The sequence below is a fragment of the Chionomys nivalis genome, chromosome 1 (assembly GCF_950005125.1).
Source record: "Chionomys nivalis chromosome 1, mChiNiv1.1, whole genome shotgun sequence".
NCBI lineage: Eukaryota > Metazoa > Chordata > Mammalia > Rodentia > Cricetidae > Chionomys > Chionomys nivalis.
The window spans coordinates 53,512,582-53,532,197 of NC_080086.1; the positions used below are offsets into that span (position 1 = coordinate 53,512,582).

General features: G+C 43.1%; 1 protein-coding gene across 4 annotated transcripts in view; it reads left to right on the forward strand.

Annotated features, from left to right (window-relative positions):
- The window catches only part of Frmd4b (FERM domain containing 4B), a 332,706-nt gene that overhangs the window by 245,748 nt on the left and 67,342 nt on the right, over window positions 1-19,616 (forward strand). For all 4 annotated transcript variants that reach the window (XM_057768449.1, XM_057768432.1, XM_057768440.1 and 1 more), the window contains 2 exons: window positions 17,998-18,054; window positions 18,853-18,875. In XM_057768449.1, the coding sequence (XP_057624432.1) occupies window positions 17,998-18,054; window positions 18,853-18,875 (80 nt within the window). The remainder of the gene's footprint in view (window positions 1-17,997; window positions 18,055-18,852; window positions 18,876-19,616) is intronic.

Genomic DNA, 19,616 nt, shown 5'->3' on the forward strand with positions numbered 1-19,616 from the left:
ATACCATCATCTCAGAAATGGGCTATAAGAATTTTATTACAACCAGGTATGGTGGCGCATGCCTTCAATTCCAGCACACGGAAGGCAGGAGCAGGCAGATCACTGTGAGTTCGAGGCCATCCTCGTCTACACAGAGTCCTAGGTTCTCTTTCTTTGTCCATCTATCCTGTCAATCCACCCATCTTGCCTCTCTGTGTCATGTTTTTGTCTGTTGGTTTGCTTTGGGTTTTTGTTTGTTTGTTTGTTTTTGGTTTTGGATTTTTGAGACTCTGTCATTGCTGGCTGGCCCAGAATTATTGATGCTCTCCTGCCTCAGTCTCCCAAGGACTGGAATTACTGGGAAGGGTCACCATGCCTACCTCTGTCCTCTGTTGTTTGAAGGCATCCAGGAAACTGATCATAGTAACCATTTTGCAACACTTCAGAAGCTTAGAAACCCTGGTCAGGGGCTGTGAGGGCTCCTATTCTGTTCTTCAGAAACTAAATGAGAGACACCCATGTCATATTAAAGTAGGCAAAGTGAAGACTGTCTCATGGGGGCAGATTACAATGTAGCTTCATTAATAAAGCAAAATATTCTTGTCAGGAAAACACGTCTAATTGGCTACATATGGCATAACTAAATTTGCAAAGAGCATGTAACAATCCCGCCTTAGAAAAGTACGATTTTCCCCTGAAGTCAGTAATTCCTGGGCGGGCACCAGCCAAGATGGGTTTCGTTTCTTGAAAAAATGGAGCACACTTTGGCTTCAGTCATGACATGGGGGAGGAAGGCAGAGGGAGGCTCTCACTATGAAACCCTGAATCCCAGCTTCACCATTGGCAGGTGGGGGACTAAGCCATAGTGTTCCTCTTCATCATTCTTTTTTTTTTTTAAGATTTATTTATTTATTATGTATACAGTATTCTCAGTATTTGTCTGCATGTATGCCTGCAGGCCAGAAGAGGGCGCCAGATATCATTACAGATGGCTATGAGCCACCATGTGGTTGCTGGGAATTGAACTCAGGACCTCTGGAAGAGCAGTCAGTGCTCTTAACCTCTGAGCCATCTCTCCAGCCCCCGCTTCATCATTCTGAACTTACTTCCTCACCTGTGAAGCAGGGCTGAGACCATAGCTCTTCACAGACTGGTCCTGGGGAATCAGCAGATCAGCATGTAGGAAAAGCTCGCAGCATGGGCAGAAAGTACTATGTCATGGTTTCTTTCTCTCTTCCTTTTTTTTTTTTTAATGTGTGTGAGTGTTTGTCTGCATGTGTGCCTGTGCACCATGTGCATGCAGCGCCCATGGAGGGCAGAAGAGGCAATCTGAGCCCCTGGAACTAAAGAGGTTGTGGGCAACCACGTGGATGCTGGGAATTGAACCCGGGTCCTCCAGAAGAGTAGCCTTAACCACCCAAGGCAAGGTGTATTGTTTCTGCTGTCAACAGCATTCTTCAACACCTAAGAGGACCATATCGTAAGATGCTCTCATGGACTAGCAGTACCTGAGCATATACAACCACAATTAAGACACTGTTAGTTATATTTTTTGATAAAATGTCTGACAAAAGCAATTTAAGGGAGGAACGGATTATTGTGGTTCACAGTTTAAAGATAAAATCAATCACTCATGGAGGAAAACGTGGTGACAGAAGCAGGCCTCACTTTCTCCTTTTCATTTCAACATCTCATGGAATGTTGTATGTGCTGTTCAGATAGATGGGTGGGTGGATGCATGGGTGGATGGATGGGTGGGTGGATGGATGGATGGATGGGTGGGTGGGTGGGTGGGTGGGTGGGTGGGTGGGTGGATGGATGGATGGATGGATGGATGGATGGATGGATGGATAGGTAGATGGATGGTTGGATGGATGGACAGGTGGGTGGATGTGTTGGTGGATGGATGGATGGATGGGTGAGTGGATGGATGGATGGGTGGGTGGATGCATGAGTGGATGGATGGGTGTGTGGATGGACGGATGGTGGATAGATGGATGGATGAATAGATGAAGGATGGATGGATGGAGGATGGATGGATGGATGGATGGATAGATGGATGGATGGATGGATGAATGGGCGGGTGGAAGATGAATGGTGGGTGGGTGGATGGATGGATGGATGGATGGATGGATGGATGGATGGATGAGTGGGTGGATGGGTGGGTGGATGGGTGGGTGGGTAGGTAGAGGATGGATGGATAGAGAGGTGGGTGGGTAGAGAATGGATGGAAGAAGGCACAGTAGTCCTGAAACAAAAAAAAAAAAAGTTATCTTTGTTTTATTTACTTTTGTAAAATCATCCAGATAGTCGGGGCAGGAACTTTATCAGGGAACATTTTTCACTCAAAGGCTTAGTTTTAACATCAGGACCATAACTTTCTCCTGATTCATCCCTTCCTCCCTCTCATTACCTCCGATTATCTTGTAAGCACCTTGCACTTTTTTTTTATTTAAATGACTAGTTTTCTATCAGAATGCTCTCCTACTACAAATTCAAATTGTCGTTGTAAATTGGTGCCAGACTGTGTTTAAGCAATTAGAAGGCAGTAATTAAAGCCTGCTGTGTATGTAATCTTACATGTGTATGGGTGAGGACAGAAGCTAGGCACCTGGTTCTCACTGCTTGTTTCGTAATGATTATTCGTTCGTCTCTTCCCCAGTTGTCTCCGCCTGGGTATCAGATGTGGCTGCCTTAGAAGCTGCATGCTTATTAGCAGTACCTGACCTATTTAGGCTCCCGGTCTTTCTTGCATGCATAACTATTTGGCCGTGCTCACCACACCTCCAATTTCCAGGGCAGGCTCATAAACATTCATTCCTTTGCTTTGAAAATGTGTTGACGCAGGAGGTTATAAAGAAGGTTCAGATTTGGTGGGATGGTGGAGCCAGTCTGACCTTAGACTGGGTGATAGTTTCCTTTATCTGGGAATACAGTGAGTGGGGGCTGTACCCTCAGGTTGGGGAGGCAGGCACCCTAGTGAGAATGAAAACTGCAGGAAAGGGAACATTCCGTCTGCTGACTATGCATTTGGCAGGACACTGCCAACAAAAGTTTAGCTTTGTGCTGGAGAGATGGCTCAAAGGTTAAGAACATGCACTGCTCTTGTGGACCGCATCAAACAGCTCACGGCTGCCTGCAATGGCAGCTCCAGAGGATCTCATGCCTGCAGCCTTCTCCAACAGTTGTGCTCACAGACACACACAGCTGCACACAGAAACACATATGCGCACAGAATTAAAATAAAATAAAAGCTTTAAAAAGAAGTTGAAAAAACGAGGGAAGTGACTAGCTATGTTGTACTTGAAAAGTAAAACAATAATAATAAAGGAAAAGAAAAATACAAGGGGGTCTGGGATGTGACTCAGTTGGTAAATTGCTTGATATGGAAACATAAAGACCTGAGTTCCATTCCTAGAACACACATAGATAGACAGATAGGTAGATAAATAGATGGATGGATAGATAGATAGATAGATAGATAGATAGATAGATAGATAGATAGATAGATGGATGGATGGATGGATGGATGGATGGATGGATGGATGGATGGATGGATGTCCTGGTGGTGAACATGTATAATCTGTTAATCTGTGCTGGGGAAAAGGAGACTGGAAGATCCTTGGGGAGGTCTCATCAGTCAACCTAGTAATTGGTTAGCCTTGGTTTCCCCTTAAGAAACAAGGTGATAGCATTCCTGAGGAAGAAAATTCCTGAGGTTGAAGTCTGGATTCCACAGACATGTGCACACATACATGCCATGAATATAAATGTACACACACACAAAAGTACAGAGGAATTCATTCAAAAATACTTACTTTGGCAGTATCTCTCGGGTTCTGAGTATTACCTAATGGGTGTGCAGTATTGAGTGAATATAGCAAACATCTCTTATACAGTGACCCAGAGTTCACAAGCTGTGTGTGTGATCCACAGTCCTGGCTCAGATCTCTCTGGTTCCAATGTTTTGTTTCTTGTTTTAGTGGCTTTTCGTCTTCTGTTTTCTGACCCAAGGTCCCATCCAGGGTCACACACTGCCCCTGCTCTGCAGTCCCTTCTACACTCAAGCACTCGAGTCCCATCTTCTGGGGTTTCTACTGCACCAGTACATCTGAAGAGCACAGGCAGACTGCCTTGGAAAATGTCTCCCCACTATTTGTTTAATTCTGGAGTTTCAAACATCGACTAGGTGGGGTGCATCTCCCCATCATCTGAAACAGAAACCTACACCCTGTCCTGCTTCAGTGAGCCTGGCCCCTACATCCTTTCCCAGATCCCCAAGTCTTCTGCCACATTCCCAAGATTGAGGCCCACAGGTCTGGTAATGGTTCCCCTGTAGGGATGTAGAAATGCTGTGGTGTCTTCAGAGTGCCTCACAGGAGGTGAACAGTACCAGCACAGCTCACTTTGAATGGCACTGATATCTGCTAGGTTTCTCCACAGGGAGGCCTCCTTCTTCCTTTGTAATAAACAGTTGCATGGAGTTGATACTTGGAGGCTGTTTGTCATCTTTCCCCACAGTCCTGGCAGTACCAAGGTGGCCTTTCCCAAGGCAACTGATAATGCGGTCACCTTCAATGGTAATTTTGAATCCTGACACCTTCCACCTTCATCTAAAGAACAACTTTCATTCTTCTCCGTCTTTACCCTTTAAAATACTGTTAAGCAATCTACATGGGCTCATGGGTGCTCTTTATTCAACCTATTGCTGTCTGGTCCTGCCGTTCTTTCTAAGGCTCACATCCCTCGCACTGGGGTTCATGGAATGAATCCCCTCTACGTTTGATCCTCTGTCCCTTTGGTGTGTGCCATGGCTTGCTCGCTACTTGTTTGGCTTTAGTTTCTGAGAAAGGATCTTCCTGCATAGACCAGGCTGAACCCTGACTCCTCATTCTCTTGGTTCCAGTCTCCCAAGAGCTGGGATGACAGACCTGTGCCACCGCCTGCCAGTCTCCACCCTTTGCATACTTCCTTACTTTCTGGCACAGTGGGACAAGTCCAGGCTGTCCTTGTGTTGTTGATGCCATGGCTTTGGGATCAGCCATTTTTCCTTTTAGTGGAGAATAGGATCTGGTTTCTTTTTAAGTGAACTGGAATCTCATTCCAAGAACAAACATTCAAGTCCACTGTCTGCCTTCAACTGAACGTAGATTTTACTCACTAGCCAGGGCTGCACCTGCAGAAACATGGTCCAGTTTACCTTCCTTTCTGTTATCTATTGCCACAAGTTCATCTGCATAATTCTCCTAGAGCTGACAGCAGGAAACTAATTCACATCTCTCCTCTCCTCTCTTTTCCTCTCCTCACTTCTCCTCTCTCTCCCCCTCCTTCATCCCTATCTTCACCGTGATCAAGTTTCTGAGACGCTGTCTGCAGATACTTTGGTCATAATGCTTGTGTCTTTGCAATTAGGGCACACACCCATAAAAGCTCCACACTTGTTTTCCTGTGATACATTTTGATTCTTCAGATTATCTCTCTGCCATTTTTCTTTTCATCCTCCAAAGTCCATAAAGTGCGAAGACCAGTTGTTCTTGTGTTCTTACTGTATAGGAAGCCAGCGAGACCAGAAGAGTAAACGTCTTGAAATCTGACACTTCTCTGTATCTTGTCTCCAGTCTGTGTGACTAGAACCCCTGCTCACACACTCCACCTACAGTGTTCATAGGTGTAGCCTGCTTAATATCATCACAGTTCAAAATGAGGAGTACTTTACTCTAAATTAAGATTAAGCAAACCAAGTGTGCAATGAATCCACAGGCACAAGAAGCACTCTATTAAAGGCATACTCTATAGGCTCATTACCTCAGTATGCTTCTGCACACTTTCTACAAATATTACTGAATGCCTGCTTTATACTATGGGGGATTCTGGGTACTGAAGACCTGCTGGGACCAAAATAGGTAAATTCTGTGTTCTTAATGATTCTATCTAGCAGGCAGTAAAGAAGGTGCATAATGTATGTAATGTATCAGACAGGGTAAATAGTCACCACATACAGTGTACAGGTTAGGATGGAGGATGGAGTTACTGTTGGGGAAGACAGAGTTGTGACAAGACTTGGAGTTCTGCTTGTTTTGTGACTTCATATCTAAGTACCAGTACAAATAGCAAAGTGCATAGAACCTCAGTACACAGCTTGGTGAAAATTCACAGGTAAGACATGAGAGTGTGACCAGTGCTAATAACAAAGCAGAAGAACACTACCAGCCACTGAGAAGCCCCTGGTGTGTTTCTTCCCAGTTATGACTCTCCTATCAACTCAATCTGTTAACCAAAGTTACCAGGTTTAGCTGCTCACGTCCTCAGCAGAGCAGGAGCCACTCGTGTGTGTTCTCAGAATGTCTGGCTCATGGGATTCTGTTGCTGACACTCATCAGATCCTTGCGTGTAATTGCTGCCCACAGAAAGTGCCCACAGCCCACTTTCACTCTGCCCAAGAGTCCACAGAATCACTATGCCATAGTTTATCCTCTAATGGGTGTCCTGGAGCTTGTACCCTGGCTGTTATCAACAGCACTTCCATGAAGATGCTAATGACATATGTAGTGGGCACACGTACATATGTCTGTGACATGTGTACCTAGGATTGTTATAGATTATGTACCTAGACAACAAGGCATATAATGTATGTTAAGTTTTAGTAGGCCTTGCCCAAAAATTGGCCTAAGCCCAACTTATAGTCAGCCAGTGACAACAGAGGAGTGCATGTATTCTCAGCACACGGTGAACTCAGCTACATCCTGTTACTCAGTTACATGCACAGAATGGCACCAAAATCTTACTGAGATGATATTGCCTGAAAACAGAAGTAAAGTGGCAAAAGGTTATTGACATCATTAACTTTCGTGAAGAATCCTATGCAGTGATGGTCACCAGACAAGTAAAAGGATGAAAAAGATAAGGGATGAAAACTGATAAAGGAAAATATCAAATATAAAGTGTTGATTCTGGTACAGTTCAATGACCTTCATAGCACAGACTCTGTTACAATCACTGTTGAACAGTTTCTGGAGAAGCATGCTGTGGTTTCAAACAGGAAGGCAAATAGACTACTTTTTTTTTTTTAACTCGACAAGATTATTTTCAAAATTTTTTTTAAAAGTGGAGAATAATGCCAAGGATTAATAGAAAAAATAATACATTTATCTACCAGATATATAATGAAGACTGAGTCAATTTTATGGAATAATGGAATTTGACAAAGTGTACTAGAACAAAGCAGGAGATATAATTTCGTGTGAAACTTGAAGTGATATTTGGTGCAGGATTATAATCCCAGCACTTGGGATCTCCACATCCCAAGTGAGGATCAGGAGTTCAGGATCACTTGGCTGTGTAGGTATCATATGGGTCCCAAAGATGAGACTTGGATCTTCAGACCTGGGAGCAAGTTCTATATATAGGGTGCTGTACCATCTCATAGCCCTCATTGGGTTTTGAGTTTCTGTTTTGTTTTGTTTCTTTTCTTTCTATTTCTTTTTCTTTTTCCAAGACAGGTTCTCTGTGTAGACCTGGCTCTCCTGAAACTTACTATGGAACCCGGATGATGGCACCTCACAGATCCACCTGTCTCTGCCTCCTGGGTGCTGGGATTAAAAGTGTGCCCCACCAAAGCCCTACTTTCTTTGAGTTTCTTGATCAATTTTCTACATTTATTTTTCACTTAACAATCTAGAAAACTTCATGAATTGGTGGCAGTTTGAATGTTATTGGAGCCCAAAAGCCCATAGGCAGTGGCACTATTAGGAGGTGTGGCTTTGTTGGAGTAGTTATGGCGTTATTGGAGGAAGAGTGTCACTGTCAGGGTGGACTTTGAGGTCTCATAAGCTCAAACTATGCCCAGTGACATAATTCACTTCCTGTTACCTGTGGATCAAGATCTAGAACTCTCAGCTCCTCCTTCAGCTCCATGTCTGCCTCTACACTGCCATGTCCCACCATGATGACAATAAACTAAAAGTCTGAAACTGTAAGCCACTCCAGTTAAATGTCTTCCTTTGCCACAGTCATGGTGTCTCTTCAAATCAACAGAAGCCCTAACTAAGACACCCCCATTTTCAGATAGGAACTGAGTTTTAGAAAGAGTAAGTCATCCAAAGCCCACACTTCTCTGTGTGATAGAGGGGGAGATAGGTTCTAGTACAATCTGACATCCACAGGCCAGAGGAGGAGCAGGGCCAAGGAGGAGAGAGAGTTTGAAGGACACAGTGCATACCCAACTGAATGCTGGGATGTCTACAGTGCTGGAACTATACAACTTCTCAGACAGAAAGGGAACTTAGTGCTGTGGCCAACAGAATGCAGTTACAAAGGCTTGCACCGGTGAGTCGTCACATTCGCAGCATCAGTCCACACTTCCCTGCCTAGTGGGGCTGGAGGTGTGACTTAGTGATAGAGAACTCGGCTGACATGCACAAGACCCTAGGAGTCCTGTGCCAGCACCACAACATAAGTAATATAAACAAATAAAAGATTTCTTAGCTGCCAAAAGTATTTTTACTAATTTTATGTCACGTATAAAAAGACAAATATTTCCCTAAGATGAAAACGTTAGTGAGTCTGTCTGATTTCCGACGCTGGTAAAGATTCCCTAAGTGACACACATGTTAGACGCTGCATCTAGCTGTTTGGGCATGATGGCACATACCTGTAATCCCAGAATTTGAGAGGCTGAAGCAGGGGGATCACAAATTAAGATCCTGCCGCCACAAAACAAAACCTAAAACAGAAATGTACAAAAGCACCAGCCTGTGCTCCAGGGTCTGTTCATGTTGGATCTGTCTCAATTGTCAAAACTCACATAGAGTAAGTGATGAAATCGGAGTTCACTTTAAGTAAGACGATAAGTAGAAATAGTTCCATGCCGCAAGAAACACTGGTAGTGTAAAACTAAATTTAGTTTGGTCAATATAAAGCAGTCAGTTCACAAATATGAATTTAGCCATTTTTTTTTAAAAGCCAAAGGCAGATAGTATTCCAGCCGGTATGCAGCTCACCATGGTCATTAAGATTTAAGCCAAGCAGGAAGGAACATAGTCAACCTGGGTACTAAGGCTCAGAAATTTCTCCCATGGGTCCTCATAAAGGGCTATTATATGATATAATCCACGATGTCCTCAATAACCACCTGGGGTTATTAAAATAATGACTTCTAAGTGTTCCTGCATCGTATTCAGCTGAAGCCAGTGGAGTAATGCCAAAACGTAGTTCCCCTAGAAGCTGTTTTATCTAGGATAACCCTCGGGGCTCAATTATGTAGGTTTCTGGTGACTCTGGATTGGCTGAAGAAGAAAACACCGTAAACTTGGAGTAAGAGTCCTTCGCTAGGGCCAGTCTTGTCCCCTAGGGGACATCTGGCAGTGTCTAGCGACAACTTTATTTGTCACAACCAGGGAAAAGGATGTCGCCATGTCCAGTAAGTAGACTTAGCGTCAGTTGCTCCATGTTTACAATCTAGAGCAGAGCTCCTAAAGTTTTTCTATCATGACACCTTTTAGCCCAAAAAATTTTTACTCGACTCAGGGTTTATAAAATAACTTCACACATCACATATTAACATACATTCATTTTAAAGCAATTCTTTGGTATTACAAGTAATTTTTACCATTTATTAAGGATGAAAGCAAATTTTCATACTAATGAGATGGATATATTTGTTCATTTTACCAGAAAAAAATTAAATCTTGGCTGAATATTTGACCCTTATGACTGATACTTTGATTTTATGACCCCAAGGGCTAACAATGGGGCTTTGTATGAATTTGCTGGACAAAATGACAGAAATATGCTTAGGGTCACTTTGGAAACTGTTGGACTTTCTTACCTAATCCCAAACCCAAAGTCATTGAATAATTTTTCTAAGTAAATGCAACTCAGATTAGCAACTCAAGCAGCAATTTTTACAGTGTTTCTTTTCTCTTTTAAAAAAAAATCGTGTGTGTTATCATATGTGTGTTGCACACATCCAGTGAGTGTGGCGTTCTCTCCTTCCACCATGTGGTTCTTACAGAAGAAACTTGAGTGTGTCAGGCTTGGTGGCAGGTGCTGTTACAGCCAGCTTGCCTGCCCCTTTTCTCTCCTTTCCTTTTCTGTTTCCAGATGAGGCCTTTAGCCCAGACTAGCAGACCAGCCCCAAACTTGCTATGTAGCCTAAGATGCTCTTGAATTCCTGAGTCTCTTGCTTCCACTTGCAGTGTTGGGATTGCAGCTTTGACATGGTGCTTGGTTCTCAAAAGTCAGATTTTAAACAGCTTTAGTTATTCTTTGACAATTTCTTAATGTATATAATGTCTTTTGATCCTGTCAACCCTTAGTTTCCCCCCTCACTTTTTCTAAATGTTCCCCAAACAGGGCCCTTTCCTACAGTCATATCTATCATAGTTACTGTTCTCTTGCTGTGAAGAAACACCATGACCCAGGCAATTTATAAAATAAAGCATTCAGTAGGAAGCTTGCTCACAGTTTCAGAGGGCTAGTCCATGGCCACCATGACGGGTTGTATGGCAGTAGGCAAGCAGGCACGGTTCTGGAGCAGTAGCTGAGAGCTTACATGTTATTCACAAGCAGGAGGCAGAGAGAGACTGGTCCTGGATCAGACTTTTGAAACCTGAAAGCCCACCACCAGTGACACACCTCTTCAACAAGGCCACACCTCCTAATTCTTCCTAAACAGTCCACCAATGGGAAACGGAACATTCATATACTAACCTATGGGGCCATTCTCATGCAAACCACCACAACATCCTCTCCCTTTTTTTTGCTGTTGTTCTTGTGTTTGTTTTCATCTTTACTTTTGTAAGTCACGACTCTAATTAGTGCTGCCTGCTGGGATGTGGACTGATCCTGTTGACTTGATCTTGTGTAAGTCTTCTGCAGGTACCCACACCTCCTATGAGGTCATGACTGCAATGGTCATGCTGGTAGAGGAAATCAGACAAGGCAGATTATCAGATACTGATTTATTGATTTGTTTAGAGATTTACTTAAAGCACTGCTTGTACCGCCTAGTTGCCAAGCACGACTTCACTGGCTATGTGGAACACAGTGGCCTGGAGGAATAACTGAAACAGTGGGTCATTGCTGTAACAACCTGCTGACTGCCGTGTACCCTTCTCTAAATCTCGCTTGCTTTCCCAGTCCGCGTTGTGGTTTTAGAATACAAAATGAGAATGCAAACTGCTCCTGGCACTGAAGACTTGCCCTAGTCCACAAGTGACATCTCTTCTCTTCCACTGTCATTTGTCGGCAGAGACTACTTGTTCGTTTTCTACTGCTCAGATCTGAATAATCACACAGAAACCATATTAATTACAACACTGCTTGGCCAATAGCTTAGGCACATTTATAGCTAGCTCTTATATCTTAAATTAACTCATTTCTGTTATTTTATATTTTACCACGAGGCTTGTGGTTTGTTACCTTTTGTTTCTTGGGCAGCTACATAGCATCTGCCTCATTCAGCAGCTACATGGTGTCTTTCTGACTCCACCTACTCTCTTTATATGTGTTTTCCAGTCTGGTTATATTCTACCCTGCATTGGCCAGAGCAGCTTCTTTATTAACCAATGGTAATAAAACATATTCACAGCATACAGAGGGGAATCCCACATCAATCCTTGGTGTCAGAGCATTTAATTCAGAAAGATTCCCATAACAATGTCATGTTGAAAACACAGAATTCACAGCATTACTCCCCATACTCTGGCTCACTCCACCTCTCACCCATGATCAAGTTTTAAAACAATATTTCATTGACAATGTAATTCATACATATACCTATTTGATAATTACACCCTCAAGAATGATGCTAGAGAAATATTAGAAGTCTTTGCTTTCAAGCAATTTGCATTTGTATAAGAACAGAAAAATTTGGCATATTTAGTAAATACACTGTAGTTTATACTATCCAGTCATCTCTGTTCTCAACTGCTGTGTTTCAGTATTCATTGGTGTCATATGGTTTGTGTTGTGTAGACCCCAAGGCTTCAGTCAAATCCTATGGTCCTGTGACTCAGTGCAGGCCAGCACTGACATAAATACCTCAAATTCATTACATACTTGAGTTTGGATGATGTTTTGGTCATTGTGCATTCAGAAACTTTCTACCATTGCCAATTTTTTCATCAGCCCCGTTTTCAATTACACATCCCCATATGACAGTAAACTGCTGACAGTTTAGGATGCTGTGGTCTAGAAGAGCGAATGGGTGATGTATTACAAGGAGGGGAGTATTGACTCATATACACAGAGGATGTAGGCAGATGTGGTAGGAGATGGCCTGACCTGCTATAAGCATAGTCATCTCTAGAAAGTTAAACTAGCCCATTGTCTAGAGAGACAAAGACATCTTGCAAAGACATAGAGCATGGCTATCCCACCAGCCTTCCTTTGTGGATAGCGGCATGCTCATCTGAGTTGGCAGATTTCTCTGTGTTCGTGTGTTTTCAGGGGAAACTGGGAAATCTCCAGGGAGCAGCGTGTGTGTATTTGTTGGTGTCTTTGTCACATCTGTTCACTGCAGTTTGCTGTCTTAGGAGTCAAAGCACACTGAGAGCATCTACCTGGCATCTGCGTCATCATTGCTAGTGATGTCTGAGTTCCAACTAGACTGGGAAGTCAGCCCACTCAGCGGTGGAAATATCTGAGTGCCCGTGTCAAGAAGACTCTTTCTGTGTGTGGTCATTCATCCCATCTGGGTTATATCTTCCCAGCTGTGTCTCTAGTGACAGAAAGCTTTCTTCCCTTGGTTCTAATTTGGAAAAGCCCTGAAAAGGTATCTGGACCAATTTCCGTCACTTGTCCCTAATAATAATGACTGCATTTCCAGTACAGCAAAAAGAGAGAGAAGTAATTTCCAAAGGAGAATTACTTATCAGGCAAGACAGAAGAATGTCTACAATCCAGGAAAATGGGATATTCGTGTTCTTTTAAACAAACTTTTCAAACTTTACTATGAGATAATTTCAAATTTATAAAGGAACTAGAAGAACAGTACAAAACATAAGATATATGTTTACCAAACCAGGTCAGTTTTTAATGGTGTACAACATCCATGTTTACATTTTCTCTGTGCCCTGTGTATAGTTTTTAGTTGAGCCACTCATGAGTGAGCTATAAATAATTGCATTTAACCTCTCAGAATGCCACTGTGTATTTCTAAAGGTCAGGGACAATAGTTATGTTACTGTAATCCAACTTAGAACATTTAACGTTGGACCCATACAGTTGCCTAGTTTATAGTTCATCATTCCACCTTCCTCACCTTCCCCCTTATCCAGGATAACACAGTTGTTATCACAACAGCAACAGTTGTTGTGACCCTGTGGCTTCCATCATTCAGACATTCAGTGTAGGGGCATAAATGTAGGCAGGATGTTTTCTAGGATAGCCCTCAGTTTACTTGTGTTTCATGAATGATTTCTCAGTATTAAATCTAGTGATTTGTGCTTGTTTGTTTGTCTTTTGAGACAGGGTCTCTCTCTCTCTCTCTCTCTCTCTCTCTCTCTCTCTCTCTCTCTCTCTCTCTCTCTCTCCATAGCCTTGGCTGTCTGGGAACTCACTATGTAGATTAAGCTGGCCTCAAATTCACAAAGATCTGCCCTCCTCTGCCTCCTGAGTGCTGGGATAAAGGTGTGATTTATTTGGAAACAGCTTGGATTAGCTCCTGAGAGTCAGTTCTCACATAGCTTTTTAACTCCAAATTCTGTGAGGCTATATTGGTCACCTCCAATAGGCCATGATAGCAATAGGTTACCTCCGAGAAATCAGATATTACTATTGCTGGGAACTTCTAACCCTTGGGTTGCCATTGTAAGATGCTTACATTTACTGGCACGGCGTGTGTGTGTGTGTGTGTGTGTGTGTGTGTGTGTGTGTGTGTGTGTGACAGCATCAGAAAGCACGTGCTGTCTTTCTTTTCTGATGTTGGCTTCCTTGTCATTGGGTTGAGATATAATCTATCTGGTTCTCTATGAAGGCGACTCTCCATTTCCCTTTTTGTAACTGATGAGTGATGTACGAAGAGATAATATTCACATCATCCCTGAAAGGCTGCACTTATCCTATCCTGTTTCATTTATTGAAGATTATTGTGTAGGACATGTAGTTCAGTGGTAAAGCACTCTCCTAGTGTGCGTAAGGTTCAAGTCTCATACCGAGAACCATAAATACAAGATCAACAACAACAAAATATATTATTTCCCACATCTGTTAGTATTGTAATAATTTAAAACAGTAATCGTCTCCCTCATTTTGGTATTTATTTTTTTATTAAGTATTTATTCATTATGTGTACAATATTCTGTCTGTGTGTATGCCTGCTGGCCAGAAGAGAGCACCAGACCTCATTACAGATGGTTGTGAGCCACCATGTGGTTGCTGGGAATTCAACTCAGGGCCTTTGGAAGAGCATGCACTGCTCTTAACCTCTGAGCCATCTCTCCAGCCTCGGTATTTATTTTCTTATTTATTTGACAGCACTAAAGTTAAAACCCAGGCCTCGTGCATGCTAGGCAAATGCTCGCCACTAGCTGCAGCCTCAGCTTCTTGCACACATTTTTTTAAAAAAATAAAATAAAAAAAAAATAAACATTCTTAAAACATAATTAGCAAAAGCTTGGGAAGCAGAGTGACCTCTCCCCACAGTTTGTCAGTTCACAACAGAATGTGATAGTGTAGAATATTTTTCCATGAAATGCAACATCCATCTAGGATGAGCAGAATGAGTTCTCAGAATTGATTTCCTAGTCTGCTATAGAAAGGCTGCTTGCTGAGAACATAGTTCCATTGTCAACGGAGGTGACACTCTGAGTCATTTTCCAGTCTTGCCTGACCCCACGTTTTATCCAAAGCATACCTTTAGAAGATTGCTGGGTGAGAGATTTGGTCATAAAATTATAGGCTAGTTGTGCCGAGTAGAATGGGAAGAACACAGGACAGGAAGTTCGGAGCCACAACATACAAGGAGATTGGCTGCTACAAGCCTTCTTCTGCATCCTCGGTGCTGACTGGGGTCCTGTTTCACTCAGTTCTCTTTCTGGTTCAAGGACTTTTTATTTCTCCGGTCCCCTTAATTGGAGACCTAGAATTCACCTCATTGGCACGGTGAGAGGTGCAGGGTGAACAGTGACCTGGTGGTTGAACTGCTACCTCAGGTCCAGGAAGCAGCCGGACACCGTCTCCGCTTACCTTCCCATGTTCAGCCCCATCATCGGGCTCCCATCGCTGGCTCCTTGTTTGTTGCTGGCAGTCATGGAAACCCACTGAAGGATGTCCTCATCTTCTCTGTAAGGAGCTCCCTCTCTCAAGTGTTAGCTTGCCCTGTATCCGATTACCTCTGTTGCCATGGTTGGAAATAAAAAAAAAAAAAAAAAAAAAAAAAAAAAAAACTCTTCTGCCCTGGGCAGTCTACAGTTTTAAAACAGTGTTGATGCTTCAGTCTTAATTGACTTTTGTCAAATAAAAGTGCTGAGAACCGAACAAATGGGTTGCTCTTGATGGATGCATTGTTTAATGAATTCCATGAATTTGTCAAGTGACAGTGATTGGTATTAGGGCTCAGAACGGTTTGCCTCGTATATCTAGAACAAGTATATGGATATATGTAGAGCCTATACGTAAGGTGAGGTATAGAATGAGAATTATACAACCAAGTGGGGCTTTTGCCAAACTGTGTGTTTTCTTCCCTATCTGGAACCCTGTTTGAGACAGTTCTTCACCCCCTTCTTTCAACTCCTCACCAATATCGGGTTTGGGCTACTTTGCTAAGAGAGGCCACGGGTGAGCTGGTGTCTGAGCCTGGTACTCTCCCTGCTTTCGTTCCTCCTTTCAGCGTTTTTAATATTTAACGACCCTTCCGAGGCGGGGGATTATTTGGCAGCTCCCTGAGGGATATCTGCTTCAGGTATCTTTTTTTATCTGTCTGCTGAACTGCCATTTGCTAAATCGAAAAGGTGGTGTCTAGAATGTTTCTTGGATGATTCATCTAAGGTTTTGATGAGGCGAACGGAGTCTATGGGAATCCAGGGAGCTGGCAGGACTTTTCAATTTATTTTATTCACCTTTGGTTTTTGTACTACTCCAGGCAATACACCTTTTCTTCTCCCTAGGATGGGAGCTCTGGCCTATTTTCAAGCTCAGGGGTTCTTGTTGTCTTCTCAACACCTCAGCTCCTTCTCCAGGGGATTCTTTGTGTCTAAATGTAAGGATTTTGACCTTCCTAAAACGTAATCTAATCAACACCCACCTCACCTGGTGGATCAACCACTCAGCATCTCGCAGATTAGAAAAGCCAGAGTCTTGATGGGAAGACAGAGAGCCATTGATTCCTGAGCTCAGCCTGGCTTCCCTTTGATTTTATAATCAGTTCTAGAGATTATAGGCGAGCTTTGAATTCCAAGGCTTGGGGGTCCGTGAGTTCCTGAAACAAACCTTTGAAGCAGATCTTCTGCCTTGGGTTCCCGAAGGGAGGGTCTGACTGGATGAATTAAGTTGTTTTCATTTTCTAATATAAGGGAAACAACAATTATCACTGCTAGTTTAACACCCTGGGGTTTTTCCTTTTTCTCTTCTTTGCTTTAGTGTTTTAATGGGGGGAAAAGGTTCTCTCCTTAACCTCAGGAGTTTCCCAGACGGATCTCACTTCACCAGGCTTGCTCACTTACCTCCTGATCCATCTCATCGGTTCTGCTTCCCCTTGTCGATTCATTGTATAAGAATTTAGTTTGAGCCGGGCAGTGGTGGCGCACGCCTTTAATTCCAGCACTCGGGAGGCAGAGGCAGGCGGATCTCTGTGAGTTCGAGACCAGCCTGGTCTACAAGAGCTAGTTCCAGGACAGGCTCCAAAACCACAGAGAAACCCTGTCTCGAAAAACCAAAAAAAAAAAAAAAAAAAAAAAAAAGAATTTAGTTTGTGTTTTGTTTGAGAAGTCTAAGCAAGTTCATGCTAAGAGACACTCTTAATCTTTCCAGAAACCCTCGCCAAGTACAGTGTCCCCCGTAAACCTCCTATTGTACACTGGCTTCAAACTATTTGGTGACTCCGGGTGGTGGATGTGAAATAACAAATGTTACAGTTCAGGTTCAACAGATGAAAGGGAGGAAGAAGAAGCATCAGGCAATTGCTAGGCCTTTAAAGACTGCCCTTTGGAGTGCTAAGGACTCTGTGGCTAGCACGGAAGGGCTTGGGTGCATCATTTCTATATATGCTAATCCTTACAAGCTCACAGAACCACAACTTTAAATCTGAAGTTACATCTTACTATTGTAAGATTACATGGTACAGTACTGCCACGTACACGTGTGTGGAATATTTGTTCACCCACACTTAAACATGACTCCTAACAAAAACATTCTTGTTTTCCCTGGGATCTTGAAGGACGAAGAAATAAAAGAATTTTAGACTTCTCCGCATCGACTGCAGTTTAAGATTTCTCGTTTTAGCAAGGGTGGAACAAATACTGACTCAGTCGTATGTAACTGACAGTGAAGTGAGAGTATGCCTTCATCATGTTTGCATCATGTGTGTGCTGAAGAAACCATGCTGTGACATGGAGAGGAGACTTCAGCTCAGGAAAAACCCACCAACAATAATACTGTTAATACAGAAACATCTGTGGAGCCTAAAAATGAATTTGCAGAGATAAAAAAAATTATTCAAATGTTTCCACTTAAAGATTGTCTAAATGTTTGACCAGCAAGTTATGTGTGTTTTTTAAGCAAAATTTCCCTACTCAGTGAACATACACACACGCGCACACACACACACACACACACACACAGAGAGAGAGAGAGAGAGAGAAAGAGAGAGAGAGAGAGAGAGAGAGGCTCACACTCATAGGTTTTCCCTAGCCCTCCTTGAGGTCTCTCTGCTCACCCCCCTCCCTCGCAATGGTATGCTCTGCATTTGATCGTAAACCGGAGGTGCCAAGCTGTGACAGCTTCTTCGGCTCCACGGCCATTTGTTCCAGCCCAGCCTAGACAGTTGTATTCAGTGACCTTCTCCTCTTCCACCCACAGGGGCAAATTGAAGTAGACAGCGAGACCATCTTCAAGTTGGCAGCCCTGGTTTTGCAGGTAAGAATTCACTCCCTGCTTCTAACCAGCTCCCTTTAGTTTCTTGCTAACTGCCTGCAACTCTGAAACTTCTGCCAGGTGAACCCGATGGACTTTCAAACCAGTCCATGGTTTGTCAGTGAAAACTGGGACCTGCTGAATTCTGTTTTCATGTCTTTTGCATGAACTAGCGTGCCACAGTGTTTCTGGAAGACATGACGAAGTTTAGACTGCACCCAGGGAAGAGAGTTCAGCCCGTATTCCTGGAAGAGGACTCAGTTACTAGAACTCGGGAGGCAGCAGTTGTTAGAACAGCTGTAATTTTCATTTAAACTTAGCAACTTTTGTACACGTTTTCCTGAGGTTGTGTAAAGGGCCCTTTAATTCTTAAAGGCGCTGGTGGCTGAAGAGCAAAGTCAGTTCCTGTTCTTGTTTAAAAAGTAAAGAGAAAGCAAATAATGTGTGTTGATTTACCTGGGTCATAGTCTAAAAAGTGCAACCCATCTGAAAAGCATGGCTCTGCAATGCAGACATGTCTGTCCTGTGATCTTAGCAACACAGCAGAGAAATGACATCCGAGTCTCTTCATATATATACATATGGAGAATATATATACATATTAGTCACTTCTGTTAATGGTAAGACACAGCTCACGTATCCTTCTGTTTTCTTCTCAGTAGTGACCCTGTGGGTAGTGTTCCTTAGGTACCCTTCTTAACAGGAAGCCCTGGAGTCTGTGAGTGGGAAAATAACCAAGAATAAATCATTCATCGAGCTCAGCATAAATGCATATTGATCATGTCTTTATTTTTATTTCAGGAAAGCAAGGGAGATTATACCAGGTAATGATTCCTTTTCTGATGTTCCTATGTAGAATGAGGTTTCCCAGTTGTGGAAGGAGCTGCTTTAAATAACAATGGATACAAAATGAAAAGAAAGCGCATTGAGGCCAGCGGTTCAGATGGCCTCGTCCTTCACATAGAGGCGTGTTCTCTGGGTGAATGACTCCAAGAATAAAACTTTCTCACAATGTTTAAGGGCAGAGCGACAGGAAATTATAATCAGAAGCCCTCCAAAGTTCTAGAATTGGACCACATTGGTTATTGAGATGAAGAAATCTATGAAAAGCTTTTGTTAACTTGTGCTGGTTTTTTTTTTTTTAATTTTTAATCATATAATGACGTTGTGTGTAAGGGGTCCTAATGTATGCAGAAACAGATTAAGTCTGTCAGCTGCTTAGTTAAGGGATTAATAGGAGCTCTTTTGCAGCTGCCCTGAAGGGGCCTCACGCTGAAACCAGTTGACCCAGCAGTTGTATTGTTGCTCCACAGACACTGGGGCTAAGTTCCTCGCTGGCCACATCGCCAGAGAGTGGTGTGTGTGTGTGTGTGTGTGTGTGTGGTGAATTCACCCTCACCCATGCTGCCCTTTCAACACTGGGGTCCTAGGTGGAAGAGGGAGAATTGTCAAAGCTGGAGGGGAGGACTCTGATGGGAAGCAGCGCCCAGGTCAATGACCCATTAGAGGCCTGGCCTCTGCCACGCTAGCATTCCACTTCTGTAAACTTCACCCAGGGATTATTT